The sequence below is a fragment of the Sorex araneus genome, chromosome X (genome assembly GCF_027595985.1).
Source record: "Sorex araneus isolate mSorAra2 chromosome X, mSorAra2.pri, whole genome shotgun sequence".
NCBI lineage: Eukaryota > Metazoa > Chordata > Mammalia > Eulipotyphla > Soricidae > Sorex > Sorex araneus.
The window spans coordinates 58996790-59015797 of NC_073313.1; the positions used below are offsets into that span (position 1 = coordinate 58996790).

At 59.4% G+C, this 19008-nt stretch overlaps 1 protein-coding gene across 5 annotated transcripts in view; it reads right to left on the minus strand.

Annotated features, from left to right (window-relative positions):
* Nucleotides 1–1512: 1512 nt before the first annotated feature.
* ATP2B3 (ATPase plasma membrane Ca2+ transporting 3) overlaps nt 1513–19008 on the minus strand; it is a 39823-nt gene continuing 22327 nt past the window's right edge. For 2 of the 5 annotated variants that reach the window (XM_055120116.1, XM_055120115.1), the window contains 8 exons: nt 18766–18872; nt 17592–17783; nt 16986–17199; nt 16273–16484; nt 15887–15994; nt 13607–13789; nt 10278–10431; nt 3530–3694 (listed from right to left, as the gene is read on the minus strand). In XM_055120116.1, the coding sequence (XP_054976091.1) occupies nt 3669–3694; nt 10278–10431; nt 13607–13789; nt 15887–15994; nt 16273–16484; nt 16986–17199; nt 17592–17783; nt 18766–18872 (1196 nt within the window). In that variant the 3' untranslated portion in view covers nt 3530–3668. Of the gene's footprint in view, nt 3695–10277; nt 10432–13606; nt 13790–14752; nt 14828–15886; nt 15995–16272; nt 16485–16985; nt 17200–17591; nt 17784–18765; nt 18873–19008 lie in introns of those variants that run through there. The other 3 variants (XM_055120114.1, XM_055120113.1, XM_055120117.1) reach the window with 2 other exon arrangements.

Here is a 19008-nt window from a genome sequence, read left to right on the forward strand (position 1 = left end):
GGTGCCACAGTGGACCTGTTTGCTTGGTGGTGGTGGAACCTTCCAGACCTGTCACTAACTGCACTTCTTCCAGGCTGTCCACTCCCCACCCCATGCCCTGGAGTTTTCAGAAAGTGGAAATACTAGTTTGGTAGACCCTCTTGGTGCTTGGGTTTCTCCATTCAGAAAGTTCTGAGTCACTTGTGTTAACAGACATGCCCCGCACCCTGGAGATTTGGGGTCTTCTATCTCTTTTCATGATCACGGATGCCAGGCTGAGTTCCTTCTTTGGATGAGCCTCAGTTTTCTGCTTTATAGGCTGAGTGGTTGGGACCCTGCTATCTCAGGGGGTGACCGCTTCTTGCCCCCCCTCTACCCATTGGGGTGCCAGTCCATGGCTCTGGGGACTATGATACCCATCTTCCCAAAACCTAGGGGCTAAAAGGTCCTGTGTCACTTGTCTGGCCACCAAGAGAAGATGTGGGATAGCCATGGGCTCCATCAGTGTAGACAAGGTGGGAAGTGGGTGGCTCTGGGTGGGTTAGGTTCATCTGATTTCTCTCAGTGCCCCCCCCATCCCCAAGATAGGGACACTCCGCCTCCTTCTATCTCCATTATTACAGGTTTCACAAGATCAGTGATGAGCAATTACTGAGAAAAGATGTCCTAGAAGCTTCTGAGCGTCATGTGGCCTGCCCAGCCCACGAGAAGGCACCCTTTCTCATGCCCACCCTCCAGATCTGGAACTGGCTCTTGATAGGTATCGGGTTAGGCTGAGGTCCTGGTGCCATGTGACTGGCATCCTGACCAGGAGGCCCTGACGGAAGGCTGGAGCCCCAATGCCTTCATTTCATAAATCGGGCCCCCTGATGGGTACCTTGTTACGGAGTCACCCCAGGCTTTTCCATGGGCCTGTGAGGTGGGCTGAGGCAGGATCCTGGGCAGGCCGTGATCAAGAGGATTCACCTAGGGCAGGCAGTGGCCACAGATGGAAGGAGCCTGGACGCAGCTGAGCCCGCACAGTACTGGAGACAGGATTCCAAGGAGAGCCAGCCAGCTGCCAAGCCACGGGCCTATAGGGTAACTCCCCTGTTTGTAGGGCCTGGGGTGCCGGTGCAGAGAGAGGGGAGAGGGAGGGCTCAAGAATTGGGGCCTGGGACATTGGTTTTTCATGGGACCAGAGTGGAATAGGGGTGATAAGGAGGGGGAGGGGGAGAAGGATGGTCCCTGAACCTGGCACAGAGTGGCCATGGCAGGTGCTGCTGCCAGACCGCCTGAGAGTGAGAGGGCCTACTGGGACTGAGGCTGGAGTGGCGATGAAGGCAGCAACTCTGTCTCCAGCAAGAGTGCCCCAAAGAACAAGTCACACGCATCGTGCAGAGCGGGACTTGAGGGACCTTTCATTGGGGTTTTATACACATAAATGTGGGTGTAGGCTTTAAGTTAGGAAGGCGCACTACACACTTGTACATTAGTTTGCATCTGTGAGCTTCCCCACGAAGATAGTTTTTGTGCATCTTTATAACAGGCAGATAAAAATGTAAAACAGATTTAATAACTGAACACAGTTGCCTAAGCCATTCCGGATAATATAATGCTTGAGAGAGAGAGAGAGAGAGAGAGAGAGAGAGAGAGAGAGAGAGAGAGAGAAAGAGAGAGGGGCTCCCACTGAGTCTGGGCTCTCAGGAATGGCCCAGGCCAAAACGAAACCCGAGCTTGCGTCGCCCCTTTCCTGACCCCAGCCCCCTGCAGAAAGGCCACCTGGGGACGAGACAGTTGCAAGGAGGCGCATTGGCGAGCAGCTTGGGAGCGCGGTAAGCAGCTGCGGCCGCCCTGTGGCCAGAGTGTGGCGGCTGGGAGAGAACGAAGAGAAGCTGGTCAGTGGCTCATCCCAGGGCAGCCTGAGCCACGCAGCGTGGGGTCAACCCAGCGACCTGCCCTATTTGTCGGGGCTGACACGAGGACATTGGGAACAATTTACAAATGGTAACATTCTCCATGTGCCTTTGGAAACAAGGATGGCTTGGAGTCATCTGCAGCATTTGAAAGGGGGAGGGGCTCTTTCTCTACCGAAACTCCCGTGCCGAGATGGGACAGCACAGCTCAGTGGATGGGCCACACCACCTGGACGCTCACGAGCGTGGGTGGAGACCAGCCCCAGGGACAATCCCGAGCACACCCACACCCCGTCTTTCTCTTGGCTCCCACATATCTCTCCGTGGCGACAGGCGCTGGTCCCAGCCACGAGGAGCCCACAGCGGCCTCCCTGAACCATGGGGTGTGTTCAAACAGTGAGAGGGAAGCTGGTGTGGCTGCAGACCCACAGTGGGCCCATTCCTCTTGGCTTCTGAGAGGAGCTCTGGGAGCTGGGGCGGTCTGGGTACCCCTCAGGGGAACCTGGGTGCTCACAAGGCCAGGACAGGCTTCTGCAGAAATTGCTGGCACTCTTGGCCTTCCTGTCCCGAGACCTTGGGACACACAAGGCCCACATAAGGACTTCTGCTGGCCTGTGTTGGGGAAGGGCGAGGCCGGGGTCGGGAGAGGGTGCAGGCACATTTCCCGGAGCCCCCAGAGCCGCCCCACCCAGACACCTCAGCTCCCCAAGGAAAAAGTGGGGAGCAGTGGGAGGTGCCCAGGGGCTGGGATCTACATGGCAGGCACATCAGCTCCTCTTGGGTTTGGGGGACCCCTCTTCCCCCTCTCCCGCATCCTGGTTATGGTTGGCACTTTCCCAGGCCATGGGGCCTGGCTCTGCACTGGAAGGTAGGGACGTGGACAAAGCAGCCCAGCAGTGGAACCCTGGGTTCGGGTTCGGAGGGAAGCGAAGGCAGCTGTAAGCGGAACTTCCCTGGCCCCAGCCCCTCGGGTGCAGCAACACTTCTCGGTTTCCCTAGAAGTGAGAAAAATGGTGCCGGTGCCGGCCGGCCGTGTCCTCTGGAGGCCGGTTTCAAAGCACCCGCGCCCCTCTGGCACATGACTCTGCAGGGGGCAGGGAGCAGCAGGAGCAGGGCTGGGATTGGAACCCCGAAGTTATTCACCCAAAGATCCTCTGGCTGTCCAGGTTCCTAGGGGAGCCGTGCCACAAGCCACAGACGCCTGAGAAGAGGGAGGGAAAGAGCATGCTGCGTGCTGGCACCCTCTGGCCACCGACTCTGGGTGACTGTCCATGTCGGTGGCACCACGAGGCTGGTGAGCAGCCGGGGGAGAGTTCGTGTAAAAAAAGCTTCCACAGAGAAAAGGGGGTACAGCTCTTCTCACGATCTCGTTTCTCCTCCTCGGGCCCCCTGGAAGAAGCCTTGATGGCCAGGCTTCACGCCAGGGTCTCAGAGCAAGGCCGGAGCCTACCCCCCACCAAGTGCGCGTGTCGGGGTGCGCGTGCCCCAAGCAGAGCTGCTCAGAGGGACGTTTCCACACTGTGAAGTGAGCTCCCGGCTCCGGAAGCAAACACCGACGAGGTAGCTGACTTGGTGGCACGCGTGGTCAGGTAGAGGCCACTGTCTATGGCGTTGTTGTTTCGGTTGGGGGATGGGGGTGGGGGGGCCCGCAGGCGCTCCTCGTTCTCGTCCACATCTGTGTCGTCGATGAGAGGGATGTTGTGGGTGTAGTCATTGATTAGAAACTCGGGCTGCGCCATGAAGTTGTGGATGGAGGTCTTGGATTGGGGTTTCTCCAGACCTTCGTAGAGGGAGCTACGGAACGCTTTCACCACCCGAATCTGCCAGGGAGTGGGACAGGCAAGGGGGCAGGGAGAAGGGACAGTCGAGAAGGAGGGAGGGAGGGAGGGAGGGAGGGAGAAAAGGAAGGAGGGAGGGGGAGGGGGAGGGAGGGCCAAGGGAGGAGGATGGGAAGAGAACGGAAGGAGGGAGACTCCATCAGTGTCTGGCCGTTGTGGGCAACTCCACCTGCATCCCCAGTCAAGAGCGCCCCTGGGTATCATCCGGCTGTCACGTGGTTTCTGCTTTGGGCCTCAGTTTCTGAGGTTTCCCCTGGCAAGGCAGGGGTTCCCAAGGCTGATCTGGGTGGATACTGGTGCTCAGTGATGGTCGGGGTGCAGGGACTCCCCACTCTGCTCTTCCCTTCTCTCCTGGAAAGTGCCTAGGCTAAGGGTACCTGGTGGCCCCTCCAGGGCTCAGCCAGGCCCCGCTGTGCACACTCCCATCTGGATACCAGTCTCCCTGGCCCCTAAACCTGGCAGCCATGTCTGTATCACATGGGGCCCTGCAGAGGCCCTGGACACAACCATTATTTCTGGAAACTTCTGCCTGGCTGTGCTGCTTCCCCAACTCCTTTCTCCTGTGTGATTCTTGCCAGAGACCATGAGCACTGGCACAAGAGTCCTCCCCACACCCCCATCGGAAAGTCGCCTGGCTCCGGAGTATACTCCCAAAGCCAGTACCCTCATGTCCTGGCCCACTGCCTCCTGCCTCAGTATCAACGTCTTCTCTCTCGCTCTCTGGCCATGGCCTGACCTTCCACCTGCTTCTAGATGCCAGTCATGGGGGAGCTGCTCCTGTTCCTCAGCCTGGGGGTGCGGGGAGCGGGACTAGGGGACTGGCAGCTGCCCTACCTGCTCTGAGTGCTGGGCCAGGTGCTCCATTTTTCCGGAAGGATTTTATCATTTCCTGTCTTAAGCATGGGGAGAATTTTCTCTGAACTTGGGGCTGCTCTTCTGTGGTGTGAGTGACTGGCGGGTCCCCCAGACTGTCCCCTATATAGCCAGAGTGTTTGGCCTTTGTAATGAGTTCTTTGCAGATGTTGTAAGGCTGTCTCGTCATTTGGGTCAGAAACCTGGGGGAGTCCCTAGACATCCCCTTCCAAGCCCAGGATTAAGACAGGCTGCTCCAGCTCCTGTCCTGGGCGTAGCCCTCACCCAGCTGGCTCTCTGCTTTGCATGTGGGGCACATCTTTGGGCCAGGTGAGCTGAATTCCCTACGTCCAGGCCTGGAAAGTTCCTTCAGGACCTCATGCAGGGTTGGGTGCATCAAGGTTCATCTGTCCACATACTCATCATCCACCCACCCGCTCACCTGCCCACCTTCTCACCCGCTCACTGGCCGCTCACCTGCTCACTACTCACCTGCCCACCTGCTGACCACCACCCACTCACCTGCCTACCCACTTAGCAGCTCACCGCTTACCTGCTCACTGCCCACCTCCCACTGCTCACTACTCACCGCCTACCTGCTCACCCACCAACCTGCTCACCGCTCACCCCTCACCCATCCACTTACCCATCCCCTCACCCACTCACCACCCACCACCCACCCACTCACTGCCCACTGCCCACCCTCTCACCTGTTCATCTCCCAGTGCTCACCGCCCACTGCCCATTCTCTCACCTGCTCACCTCCCAGTACTCGCCGCCCACAACCTACCGACTCACCACCCACCATCCACCCTCTCACCCGCTCACCTCTCACTGCTCACCACCCGCCCGCTCACTTGTTGTGTCTCCCCTCTGCCTCCAGTGTGGGTTCTGAGTTCGCCTGGTTACCGCACAAAGTAGGGGGCATGCAAGGAAGGAGCTCCCCTTTAGTTGTCTGTTGCTGGGGCTCTCAAGGTTCTGCTTGGGGGCTGGAGCGATAGCACAGCGGGTAGGGCGTTTGCCTTGCACGCGGTCGACCCGGGTTCAATTCCCAGCATCCCATATGGTCCCCTGAGCACCGCCAGGAGTAATTCCCGAGTGCAGAGCCAGGAGTAACCCCTGAGCATCACTGGGTGTGACTCAAAAAGGAAAAAAAAAGGTGCTGCTTGTCATCTTGGGTCACAAGTGAAGGTGACCCAGCCTGCAGCAAGTCATGTGTGTGAAACATGGGCCTCAGTCCCCAGAGGCCCGGGCGTGAGGACAGGGCTCAGGGTCTGCTCTTAGGGAACTCTGACGGTTCACAGCAGGAAGTCTGCGGCAGGGCCAGCTCGGGCCCCAGTCCTAACAGGGAACACTGAAGAGCCATCCAGGCCCAGCTTTTCCCAGCGCCTGCCCCCTCTCCCCACCTCAGGACTCAGCAAACCGATGACGCAGGCTTCTTCCAGATGATCCCTGTACAGATGGGAGGCAAAGGCCAGCAGGGCTCTTCCTTATCCCCAGGGCCCATCTGTTGACATTTTACACTGGGGCCCTCCTTGCCTGTCCCAGGGCCTCGAGATGCACAACCCCCTGGACAGAGTCCAGGAGAATGTGCCAGCAGTCTGTGCTCGTGCAGCTTCCTGAGGCAGCCTCTGAGTCCGCTGGTGGCCTATGGCAGGTGGGCACTGGGGAGGCTGTCTGAAGGCCCTAAACTCCCATCCTGCTCTCCTCCACTGTGTGGCCCTGCAGCTCCTCATTGTTTTCCACTCATGGGGCCTGTGCGCACCCCTTCCTCTCTCCTGTTCTCCATGTCCTGCTGACCCCCACACCTTCTGTCCAGCCACTCCCATGCCACCTCCTGACCCTCCTCAGCCCTGACAGATGTTTGCTATCACCCTTCACATGCGCCTCCCTGGCCCCTGCTCTCAGCATAGCATCCTGAGTAACCCCTGTGAACAAAACCCAGGCCGCCTTGTGTCCCCTCCACCCACACTGTGCCTCCCCCACTCCTCTTTCCCTTGACGTCATTCTCTTGGCCCTCTCTGCACCTTAGGACCTTTGCACCGGCTATTCCTCTGCTGAACCAGCCTTGATAGTGTCTCCTCTAGCACTCCAAATCTCCGCAACACATGTCACCTCCACCCCTAACCTGTCTATTCCCTTTCACTGTCCCACAGAAGGCCCCTGATGGGTCCCTGGGGCTCTCAGACAACTTGACAGATGGCTAGCAGAAAGGTGCCACCCACAAGGCCCACCCACACTGCCTGGGCTCCCTTTTACCCACTCCCTGTTTCAGGCCCTGAGTTCTATGCAAGTAGTGCCCATTCCCAGGGTACCTATGGCCCTGCCCTCTTATCTTCTGGGGAGTCTGGTCTCAGCTCACCTCCCTGCTGCCGCCAGGTCAGCCCAGGCCTGCCTTCGCCTATACCCTGACTCCAGACCCCCAAGAGCCAACAATCCCAAATTTGGGATGGCAGGGCTGGCATTGGGCCCCTGGGCAATGATAGAGGGCCCACAGAAGGGTGAAGGGTGTGGCCAATAGTGCAGTGCTCTGCACTTTCCCTGGCCTTTATCACTCAAGTCTGCGAGGCAGGTGGGGTGAAGAAGGGCCAGGACAGGGAGGGAAGCGGGGCCAGAGGTAGAGCCCCCTAGAAGGCAGAGAAGAGTGCGGGCAAGTAGAGCAGAGCAAACAAAGCGAAGGCTCCGGAACACCACGCGGCCAGAACCCCACCAAATCCTCCTTGCACCTCTATCTCGCTGCAGATTCAGAACACCAAAGCAGTCACCCCCTTTGCCCCCCTTGGAGCTCCACAGCCTCCGGCCTAGCCCCAACCCCAGCCCAGGCATCACTCTAACACGTTCTCAAGACAGCGGCCCAGGGGACCCTTGGGGTATGACTCCTGATCTGAAAGGGCCACAAGGTGTTTCCAAGGGCTCGAAGGTGCCTGAAAACTGGGGCAATGAACGAGGTTCCCTCTTCTCATCATGGGACTGGTTGGCAGCCGTGACAGATCTGCTGTGTGCAGTGGGACATGGCAGGACTCTGCCCTGCCCAGCGGGCCTTTTGGTGCTCTGAGACTAAAGAGGATCCGGGTGGGGTGATCCCACCTGAGGCCTGGGCTCTCCTCCAGGTTGTAGGTGCCTCCAGGGTGTCCTGCTTCTGCTTCAGGGCCAGGCCTATGGCCACTGTCCAAGTGTGTGCAGGGTCAGAGTCCCCCCAAATGGCCAGTGCTGCTGAGAACCGAGAAAGGCGCCTCACCCGCCATGGGCTGAAAGGCCGGAACAGCAGCATCACGTACAGGGCCACAGAGCCCGCCTGACCCAGTTCGGCCATGGTGGATGCAAGGACTTCGCATTGCCAGTGAAGCGCCCCACCCCACCCCACCTGCGCCACCCCTTTGGCCGGCAGCTCAGCGCCTGCCCAGTGCATATTGGTGAACTGAACAGAAGCCTGTGGCTGGCTGCATCCTGGGGTCCCGACACCCAGCTGGGAGGAGGGAAGCTGAGTTCATAATTTTTGTGTATGCGGTTCGAACCCAGGCTGGCTGACACACCAGTCGGGGGCGGGACTTCTCATGTCCCCAAACCCAGGAAGTTAGGTGGTGACCAGGGGCGGGGACCAGGCAGAGTGATGGAAGAAAGCCCGAAACTGGGTACAGTGGTGGGAATGGCAAAGGCACATGCATGGACATGGCAGAGGAGGCCTGGGGGTTCAGAGTCGCCATGAAAGGTGGGGCACACACACATGTGGCCCGTGGAGCCTCAGAGCACTGTGTCACGGTGCCCGCTGGGCTCCGTTCTCCCCACAAGCCAATGTCCTGGCATTAAGGCTTTGTGGGTCTCTGGCCTAGAGAGGTGAGGTTCTCAGCAGGACCCAGGTGGGACTAGGAGCACTGGCTCACCAGCTCCCGGGCACACAGGGCTTTCACCTAGGGCAGTATCAAGGGGTCATGGTGCCTCCATTTCCAGCTGCTTCTGCACAATGCTGGGCACTCTGCCCTGACCTTCTCCCTGCAGGGGGCAGGCCAGGGGTGAGCCCAGCCTCCCCAATTTGTCCGTGCAAATGGGGGCGCCAGTGACTGCTCAGGGTTCTCGCAGCTCTGAGTGGCTACTCCCTGGGAACCCTGATTTCACGGCTGGGTCCTGGCGAGGCTCGGGACATGTGCCCTGGTACTTACCGCACCACTTGCTCCTGGAGGTGCAGGGACAGATGGCTAGGAAGCGAGGAAGGAGAGAGAGGCTTCCCAGAGTGGGACATAGGGGGTGTGGGGGAAGAATGCAGCCAACAAGACCTTTGTTGGTCCTGGACAGGACACGTCAGAGCTGGGGGGGATCAGGCAGAGTGGGGGCTGTGTCAGCCACCTTTTCCCCAAGTCACTGAATGGTCAGATGGAGAGACAGACAGACAGGAAGTGCAGAGAGACAGATGGCAAAGAAAAGGAGGAGGGGTAGATCCACGTCCCTCATTTTTCTTTGTTCCTGGGGTGGGGGTGCTTGGGACATTCTTGACTGGGACCTCCTGCAGACCTCTGCGGTGCTGTGACCCAAAGCTGGGGGACACCCAGTGAGTGTACGGTGGGCTGGTGGGGGAATGGCCTGGGGTGAAGGCGCAGGGGACACGGCAGCCTCACCCCTTCCCTAAAGGACCGCTTAAACCAAGAGGGAGGGGCACGCCCTACTGGGGACCTCTCACCAGTTCCTAAAAAAAAAAAAAAAAAAACAAGAAGACGACGAATAAGAAGACAAGATGAAAAGAAAAAGGGGGAAGAAGAAATCACACAAAAAGCACTTGGCAGAGTCCAGGGCGGGGCCTTCTCGGAGATGGGAGCTGCCAGCTCACTGAAAGGAAAGGAAAGAGGTAGAAGCAGGGCCGTGGGCAGCTGTCCATGTGCTCTCTGGATCCCTCGCTCTGGGGCAGCCTATAACTTTCCCCTTGGTCTTCGTGAAGAGATGGGGGGGCAGTAGGGAAGCTTCTAGATCTCTGGGACAGCCCCCAGGCTTTCTTGACAAAGTCACCTTGCTCCCAACCCAGGGCAGAGGGGCCAGCCCCTGCCCCACTTCTTGGAGAAGGAGAAAGCGGTGTGGGACAGGTCAGGTGCAGACCTTCGGTCCTGAGACCTGTTTGGAAAGAGCGGAGGAAGTGGCGTAGTGCCAGCAGGGGCCCCAGGAACATGCACCGTGCTCTGCGTTCAGCCCAGGAGGATGGGTCCCCTCTAACGCCCTGTCTTGGGACAACACACACCCTGGGGACCTGCTGACTTTGGGAGCCACCTCAGGGCAAGTTTCAGAAGCTGCTGGAATTCCCCAGTGGACGGCGGCCGCGTTTCTCTGCTGCAAAGGATGGAGATCAGGCACTTGCCTCCCCTTCTGCCCCCCGAAGGCGCCCTGAACCCACGCACACCTGGTTGCCCGCCTGCACACACCCGGTTCCGGCCCCAGGCAGCACCGGAAGAACCCTTGGAACGGCACACAAGGTGAAGGAAAGAACCCCAGCGACAGGCGTGCTCAGTGAGCACGACACAGGATAGAGAGCAGGATGGGAGCCGTGCTGGCGAGGGGACAACATGTCATCGGAGACTATGGCTTTGGAGAGACACACCATCTGGGAGGGGGCTGCACAGGGCCACGAGCGAGCGGAGGGAGCGAGACTGGAAAAAAGAGAAGGAAGATTCGGGCGGGGGCGACTCTTCCCCACCCAGAGGCCATTTAAGAGCAAAGGGAAGTCAAGACTCACTGCCAGCGGCACTGGTGGGATTGGCAGCAGAGAGAATTACGGGAGGAGGGCTAGAAAGATTGGTTACGTCATGGAGCTGGCTGAGGACCGAGGACCGGCGGCGCACAGCGCCCTGAAATGAACCGCTTCTCTTGAAGGTACTCACTACCTCCATCTGTGGGAGAGAAAATGAGATAAAGGTTGGCTTGCACAGCTGTCCCCTCGAGGGGCCATCCTGGGTGCAGGTGGGCAGCGCCAGCAGCCTCGGGCCACCCCAACGCTCTCTGGGCAGCGTGGGGCTGGGCATGGCCGTTGAGGGCGGCAGCAGGGGTTAGCTGGGGTACACGGCACACAGTTAGCAATGTCCCCGCACTGCCCTGCATGGTGTGGCCCATGGCGGGGCACTCAGACAAATACCTGAGTTGGGTCAGGACTGGTCAACCTGTTGGCTGCCCTGGCACGCCTGAGGGACAGGACACGCCCCCGTTAGAAAGATGGACGGAGACTCTGCTCCTTGGTGGTCCCCTCCCCCAGCTCATCCATCCCAATGCAGCCCATGAGACTCCTCATCGAGGGGGAAGGGGTCCCCCAAAGCACCTCCCACAGCCCTGTGGGGTACAGGGGCAGCAGACATTCTTGATTTTTGCCTTATGGGCCACACCCAGTGGCCCTTGGGGCTATTCATGGCTCTGTGCTTGGGAGTAGGCCCTGCTGGTGCTCAGGGGACCATATGGGATGCCGGGGATCAAACAGGGTTCAGCTGCATGCAAGGCAAGCATGTCATCCCCTGTCCTCCTTCCCTCCCTCTTTATGTCTCTCTCTCTGTCTTTCAATGCTACGCCTGGCACTGGTCAGGACTTACTCCTAATTCTGCGCTTGAGATCATTCCTGGAGGTGCTTAGGGACCCAAATGTAGTGCTGAGATAGAATTGGGCTTGCCCTTGACCTCTGTACTGACTCTCTGGCCTGGCGGTCGCTTTTGGGACCCCTATCCCATTTGAAGGGGGTCAAAGGGGAAGTGGATCCTCAGGAGACAAGAACGCGAAGAGAGCCCCAAACACCTCCTGAGGCCACCACTGGCATAAGAGGCCAGGATAAGGGGATGAATCAGACCCAAGGAACTGGGCAGAGACTCTGGTGGCCGCCTGCTGTGGGAGCCAGTGGTCCTCTTTGAGGTTTCCTCTAAGAAGGCATTATTGGCCATGGGGGTCTCAGCAGGAAGCAGGAGCCACATGCTGTTCCTGCTCTGGGGCCTGGTTCCTTGGAGTGTTCAGAGCCCCCAAACCAAGATGAAGATGGACGGCATTGCCAGGCCAGGCTCTAGCCCCTTTCAGCCCCCACACCTCGCCTGAGCTCTGCCGCGTTACAGGGACGGCCCTGGCCATGATGTCCCAGATGGACATCCTCCAGCTCGTGGGTGACAAAGGAAGGGAAGAGCTTTCCTGGCCTTGAGGGACACCTGCATACAACGCTTGACACCCCCTCCCCAGACGCCCCCAAGCCCAGTGGCCGAAGCCATACGGATGGGACGGCCGCGCAGCAGGGACGTGGGTTTGCCGACAGCGTGGGCAGCAGTGACGAACTGGTTACTAGTCTGTGGGGTGGGGTTGCCTCCACAGGTACCCCATCAGCAGTGTCTGTGACCCAGGGGACTAGGTGCTGGCCTGAGGAGCGAGAAGTCTAGGGCGCTGCCTAGAGACCAAATATTTCTCTAGAAGGGGGCGGGGTGCACAGATAATGTGGGAGCCTTTGGGGGCTTTATTTGCCCTTTTCAAGTCCGTGTTTTGATTGGAAAGGAACATATGCTCAGAAAACCCTCGCGTTCAGACAGGTTCAGTGTTCCTGACTTTTGTTGTGAAGCCGATGGGACACTGTCACTGTCCCAGAGATGGGGCATTCAGAGAGGACATGTGAGCCCTGAGCGGGGGTGGGAGGCGGGCCCCATGTCCTCGAATCCATGTGGGCAGTGGAAGTGGTGGGGAATCCAGTGTCCCTGTGAGCACACAGGGGTGCTCCATCACCAGAGGTGGGCAGGGATACTAGAACAGCTCCCTCCACCTTAGGGTGCACCCCTGGAAGCAAACAGGCCAGCAGAGGGATAAAGCCCTGCCCCCCAGCCTTCCAAGAGGAGCAACAAAAGACAAAGTTTAGTTTTCTGGGGGCAGCCTGGTGGGACTCCAAGCTCCTCGTGCAGCTTGGGAGTGTCCCTGGTCTTCCTGCTCCACCTGAGGCTAAGAGCACAGACTTGGGATGTGGGTATCAGGCTGATAGGGACCAGGAATGCTTCTTCTGCATGGAGACAGGTGACATGGGTACCTCAAGGGACCAAACTGGACAAAGGCTTTGGGGTAGGTGGGAACATGGGGGCTGGCGCCTGGGGCTGTGGCTGGGGAGGTCTGAAGGGCGTCCCAAAGCCCTGGCCGCAGACTTCTCAGGCATCCCGGGGCGGGGGGGGGGGGTTGGGGGGGGAAGAAGCACTGGTAACCCTGAGCCGAGCCATACCACAAGCAGGCTGCAGGGGGCAGCAGTGAGCTGAGGCAGCGGCACCTGGATAGGGCTGTGAGGGGAGCCCATGTGGGCATGTGGCTGTGTCAGGTGCGTAGGGACACAGGGAATGGCCTGGGCTGGCTCCCAGCTACTGTTTGGGCAGTGACAGCGCAGGAGTCGGGGTTCCTTGCCAGGTGCAGGAGGTGGGAAGGATGGAGGGACTTGAAGCTGGTGGCCATCACTGGCTCCCCTGCCCAGCTAGGCCCAGCACCCTGGCCACTATGGGCTCTTTACCGGAGCAGAAAGGGTGTGGAGGGAGGGCAGGACGCCAGGCAAGCAAAGGGGAGCCGCAGGCCGTGAGCTGGGAGGGAACAGCAGAGCCGCCCGCACGTGAGGAAGCAGAGGGACGTGCGGGGTTGGCCCAGCCTAGCAGCGAACAGGACAGGCCCAAAGGCATACGGAGAGTGAGGATGGAATGTTCTGGCAAGGCAGTGGGCTGAGAAGAATTGGGGGCAGAGAGTGAAGCCAGGAGGTGCTCTGGCAGGGGGGCCGTGGCCCCTGGCTGCACTGCCGGAAGCCAGAGGTTTAGACGGTGAGAAGGACTGACCCTAGCACTTGAATCCATTTCCCAAGCAAAATCTTGCCACAGCAGCCACTGGAGCACCCCATGATCGGGAGCTCACCAGAGCCAGTAGAAACGGGCAAGGAGTCCCGAGGGCCACTTCCTGCCACTGGGTCAGGAGGCCCAGCAGGAGGAGGCCAGCAGAGGGCCCTGCACCTGACCCTCTGCCGCTCCTGTTCAGAGGCACCTCCCCGTGAGGGGTGGGGGTGGGGATTGGGGTGTCTCCGTATAGGCAGCCTACCTGCGTCTGGATGCGGTTGAGGCCCCGGAACCAGAGGATCTGGCCTCTGCGCAGCTCGCGCTCAGCATGGTCAATCTCCTCCTCGCCCTCCGCCAGCTCCTCATCCAGCATGTCGTCCTTGCCTGGCCCATGCCCCGCTTCCTTCAGGCACTTGATCTGGCTGCTGGGGATGGTGGCAATGACCTGGGCAGAGGCACAGGATGTGGGTAGAGTCAGGAGAGGCTCATCCCCACCACCCGTCATGGCCATGGTCCCTAGGTGCTGGCACACAGAATGCAGTGGCCATTCCTCTCTGTGTTTCAGGGCTACATGGGCCCTGGGCAGTGATGATGTGGGCCCGTAGGACCCAGATGGTGTGCAGGACATGCCTGGCCTAGGAGCACTCTCAGTGGACAGATGAATTTTTGGGGGGCCTTCCATAGCCCTTGATCTGAGGACTGTGGATGGTGTCACCAATAGGGACGCATGTGACTGGGGCAGCTGTCTAGATCCCGCCCTTCCTCAGGCCACCCCCACCCCAATTCTCCCAGAGCAATAGCACAGCCTGCAGTGTGCGTGCTTTGCACAAAGCAAACCCCAGTTCAATCCCTGGTATCCCGTATAGTCCCCCAACCCCCACCAGGAGTGACCCCTGAGCACAGAGCCAGGAGGAAGCATCAGGTATGGCCCCAAAACCAAATAAAAATAAATACAGTCCTTGTTTGGCTGTCCCAAACTGCGAGTGTGAGTAGAGCAATTTTCAGTGAGTCTAGAAAGGTCTTCGTGATGTTGTCTGGAGGGAGCAGGGGGGGAGGCTGGATAATGCAGGGTGAAGTGGGGTGGAGGGATCAGCCATGGATAAAAGTTGGGGGACGCTTTCTGTTTGTTGGCTTACAGAAGGGGGATTTCCAGGGCCTTGAGGCTGAGTTTGGAAAGGGAGCAAGGGGCCAGATAGGGCCCAGACAGGGGAAGTTGTCTTGTAGACCTGTAATCCTTCGCACAGAAGAGAGGGGCTTGCACGGCCATTCCACGTAGGTTCTCAGGCCCCCCACTGCCAGTATCGGGCACATGAGCTGACCCGTAAGCGAGGGCCTGACGTCTGGAGAGTGTCAGTGGCCCAGGGCACCCGGAAACAACGCACAAACTATCGTCAAAGATACTTTATTGCTACACACAGGAAGCGGCCAGGCGAGGCTGAACTCGATGGGTGACAGGGTGCACCTACGGCAATGCGGTGATGAGCTGGAAGGGAAGGTGGATCTGTATGTCCCATTCCCACAAGGCCCTTTTCCTAGGGCAGCCCCCGAAGTTCCGTCTGGTGCAGGCTGAGGCCACCTGGCTCACGGGCAGCAGGTCGCAGCCTGGAGGGCTCGTGGGTAAAGCCTGGCCGGGCTGGGCTGGGCTGCCGGTGCCTATTAGCAGAGGCAGGGCTGTGGCCGGCTGGCTGAGGGCTAGGCTGTGCAGCCTGCTGTCAGCACGGGAGGGACAGGATGAGAGGTGACAGCACATGTGCTGTCCCAGGTGCCTGAGAGAAGAAAGCTTCCAGAAGGACATTCAGGGACAGAGTGAGATGGGAGTGATTGGGAGGGAAGGACAGGAGGATATCGCCAGAGTCATGGCTAAATTCCCGAAGCACCAGAAGGAACTTGGAGCAAAGCACCCTGGGAGTTGGGGATAAGCCATGGAGCCCATAGGGGGCGCCAAGGAAAGAGACTGCGGGAGTCCCGGCAGTGGCCAGCAGGGGGCAGTCAGAACATCAGAGGTTCATCAGTAGCCTCGCCTAGCCAAGGGCCACGTATTGTGACCTGGGAGGCAAGAAGTAATGATGGGAGGGTGACAGCTGGAGGAGAAACGGCCATGCGGGGACCAAGACAGATATGGCTGTGAAGCTAGTCAAGGATCAAGCTCATGGTCCCTGGCAGGTGACCACAGACAGCACGTGGCTGTGCCTCAGAGGGAAGATGGAGTATTGGTGGATTCTGACTGGGGGCAGTTCAGTGCAGGCTGGGCTGGAAAGATCTAGAAGGATACAATGGAAGTGGCAGAAAGGGGTGATGAGTTATTGATGGTTCCGGAGCAGGACATCCAAGGGGATTTCAGTGGAGACAAAAAAGGATGAAGACTTCATCCTGCTCACATGGCTTAAGCTGGCTCTGCCACTGATGTCACAACTCAAAGAGCTGTGCATGGACACCATGAAAGTACAGGGACTCCAGGCGACAACCAGGGTGGGGGTGACAACTGTCAGTTGGAGCCTTGCGCCTGGCATGTCCACAGAGCTGTCACAAGGCCAACACTCACCTGACCCCAGAGCAGCTCCCCAATACCAACGAACAGACACCAGAGCCACTGCTCCGTGGACAGCGGGGAGCAGCTGAAAGGCTTCCCGCCAAACTGGACGATGATGATCTGTGGGGGGAGGGGAAGGACCCACAGCCTGAGCCCCTTCTCCTTGGCTCAGTGCACCCGACCTCCAGGCCACTGTCCCCAGCCCTGGAACTCTCCAGCCTCACAAGCCCTCGGCCTGCCTCGCAGTCCTCACTGAAGCCCCCCTGTCTCCAATGCCACCTGCCATGTGCTTCTTGGTACCCCATGTCCTAGCAGCCCCCCTCTGGGAACTGAGAGGAACAGGGGCAGCACGGTAACGGGACATCTCCAGAGAAGCTTTGGGAGCATGGGCAGCCCACCTGGATGGCAAAGGTGCCCAGAACAATGCCGCAGAAGATGGGGTTGCTGAAGACGCCACGGAAGACGTTGCGCTCTCCATGGATCTTGCGTGCATTGATCTCGTTGAAGAGCTGCATCAGCACGAAGGTGTTGAAGATGATGGTGTAATGCTCGGATGGCGGCGAATGCAGCGGTGCATTCCTCCCACTGTCGATGTCAAAGAACAGCTCCCCTGCAAGCCCGGGGCATCAGGCTGCGGCCACCATCTCGCCAGGCCGCCACCAGTGCCCCCAGTCCAAGGGCGGGGAAAGCAAGGAGGTCAGCTGGTTCTGGGCACCTGAGTGGCCTGGCTGGGCCAGCAGTCCCAGTGGCTGGCAATGGCACCCCGTGCCTCCTGCAGTCCAAGGGTGCCCACAACAGGGGCCACAAACCCACACACCTGCAACTCAGAAGCCCAGAATCAAGGAACAGTCCTCAGAGGCTAGGCAGGACACAGAAGGCTCTCCAGAAGCAAGGGGCCTGCTCACTGGCCTCCCCCAGCCCCTCTTCTCTGCCTTCCCTTCACCCTTTTCTGTCCCCCCACTTCTGGCTGAGCATTGTGCTCAGTGTCTCCTGGAGAAATGTGGGGTGTAACTCGATGGATGGGGCTGCAGACACACAGAGAGAGGGCCTTGGGGAGGGAGGGCGGGGTCCTCGAAGGGTTGGGCTCCTGAAGCCGGTGTCTGGGACATACCCACGAAGAGCAGCGTGAAGATGATGGTGAGCTGGTAGGCGGCATGGCCCACAATGTTCTTCATCATGGTGCGGGAGATGAGCGGCTGGTCCCGCCCGTATGGCTTTCGCAGCAGCAGCGCCTCGGTGGGCGGCTCGGTGGCCAGGGCCAGTGAGGCGAACGTGTCCATGATGAGGTTCACCCACAGCATCTGCACAGCTTTGAGAGGCGAGTCCTACAGGGTGTGGAGCCCGCGCTGTCAGGAACGGGGCTGGCCAGCCTCGGGGCACACATGGCCAGGGTCACCCCCAGGAACCCAAGCGCCCTGTGGGCGACTGTCTCCAACCCCAGGCAGGGCGCACCAGATGTGGATCAGCTCTGTTGCTTCGGAGGTGGGGCTGGGGCTGGCTTTCCAGTTGGGGAGATGGAAATGCCCTGGAACTCGGGTGAGGCCACGCCCTGATGGCGCTCTCGCAAGGTGGGGGACATGCAGAGCGGACACCCTACTCTCATTCTGGCCCTCGGGAGAGCCCCTCAGCCCCAGCTTTGGACTCCCCCCAGAGCTTCCCACTCACTCCAAACTGGGAGGCAGCCCGGAGTTGACCTCACGGCGGCCACCGCGCCCACCTGCGTGATGCAGGCGCCTGTGAAGGCCACGATCACAGCCACCACGTTGACCGTCAGCTGGAACTGCAGGAACTTGGAGATGCTGTCGTAGACGTTGCGGCCCCACATCACTGCTTTGACGATGCTGCTGAAGTTGTCATCGGTGAGGATGATGTCCGAGGCCTCCTTGGCCACGTCGGTGCCCGCGATGCCCTGGGGAATGCACACATGCCTGGAGACCCCTTCCCTGGCTTCCTGCCACCCCTCCATCCCAGTCTTAGTCACACTCTCCACTCCTGTCTGCTGTCAGAGGGAGGGGACTTTGCAGCAAAGACCCACCCGTGCCCCATGGCCACTGCCTGTCTCAGCCCTGGGTTTGGAGCACCCTGTCTTTGCTCTTTGCAGCCTCTCCCTACCCCACTGTGTTCGGTTCTGGAAAGGACTGGCTGCGTTAAACAAGGCTGAGTGAAAGGCGCCCCATTTCAGTCCATGGGGAGCAGAGCAGGCTGTTTCCCCCTTCAGCAGCTGAGCACAGTGCCCTACAGAGTGCCAGGGCTGGACGACCAAACCAGCTCCGTGGTGGTCAGAGATGTGACTCAAGTCATGGAGCACATGCTCGGCATGGGCCAGGCTGTGAGTTTAGCCCTGGAACATCCCCGCCCCACACGGCCAGGCGTGGTCCTGAGCAATTATCCAAGATAACCAGGAACTGCTTCTGTGCACAGCAGAGCGGTCAGAGGTGAATTGATTTGGGGCATCACCTGTCCCACTTGGGGTGACAATACTTCAACTGCACTAGGCTGGGGTGAGGCAACCGCAAAGGGACCAGCCCCAATGGCACCCAAAATATATTTTGAATTTGGGGGTCACACTCACTGGTGCTCAGGTCTTACTCTTGGTTCTGTGCTCAGGAATGACTCCTCATGGTTATCAGGGGATTCTGTGGTGTCAGGGATCAAAGCAGGGTCGGCGACATGCCAGGCAACTGCTGTACCCTGTCCTACTGCTCCAACCACTGTGTTTGGTTGCAGTTTTGAGCAGTGCCAGGATTGAACCCAGGGCGTCAGCATGAGCTACAAGTTCTCAGTCCTCTCCCAACCTCTGAGCATCTTGGACTGCCTGGCAGAGCCCAGGAAGGGAGCCCTGGAGAGGAAGGTACTTGGCTGCCAGGGATGTAACTCCCCATGCCCCTTACCATGGCGAAGCCCACGTCTGCCTTCTTGAGGGCAGGCCCATCATTCGTGCCATCCCCGGTTACGGCCACCACCTGTCGCTGGTCACCACTGGTGCTGTCGATGATGCCTGGGGTACAGAGTGGGGCTGCCAGTTGCCCTGTGGCTGGTCGGGGCGCTACTGGGGGCAACTCTGGCCCCTCTACCCACACCCACCCCAGAGCTTCCACACAGGTGGGGTTTGCATGGAGGCCCCAGGCCCAGGA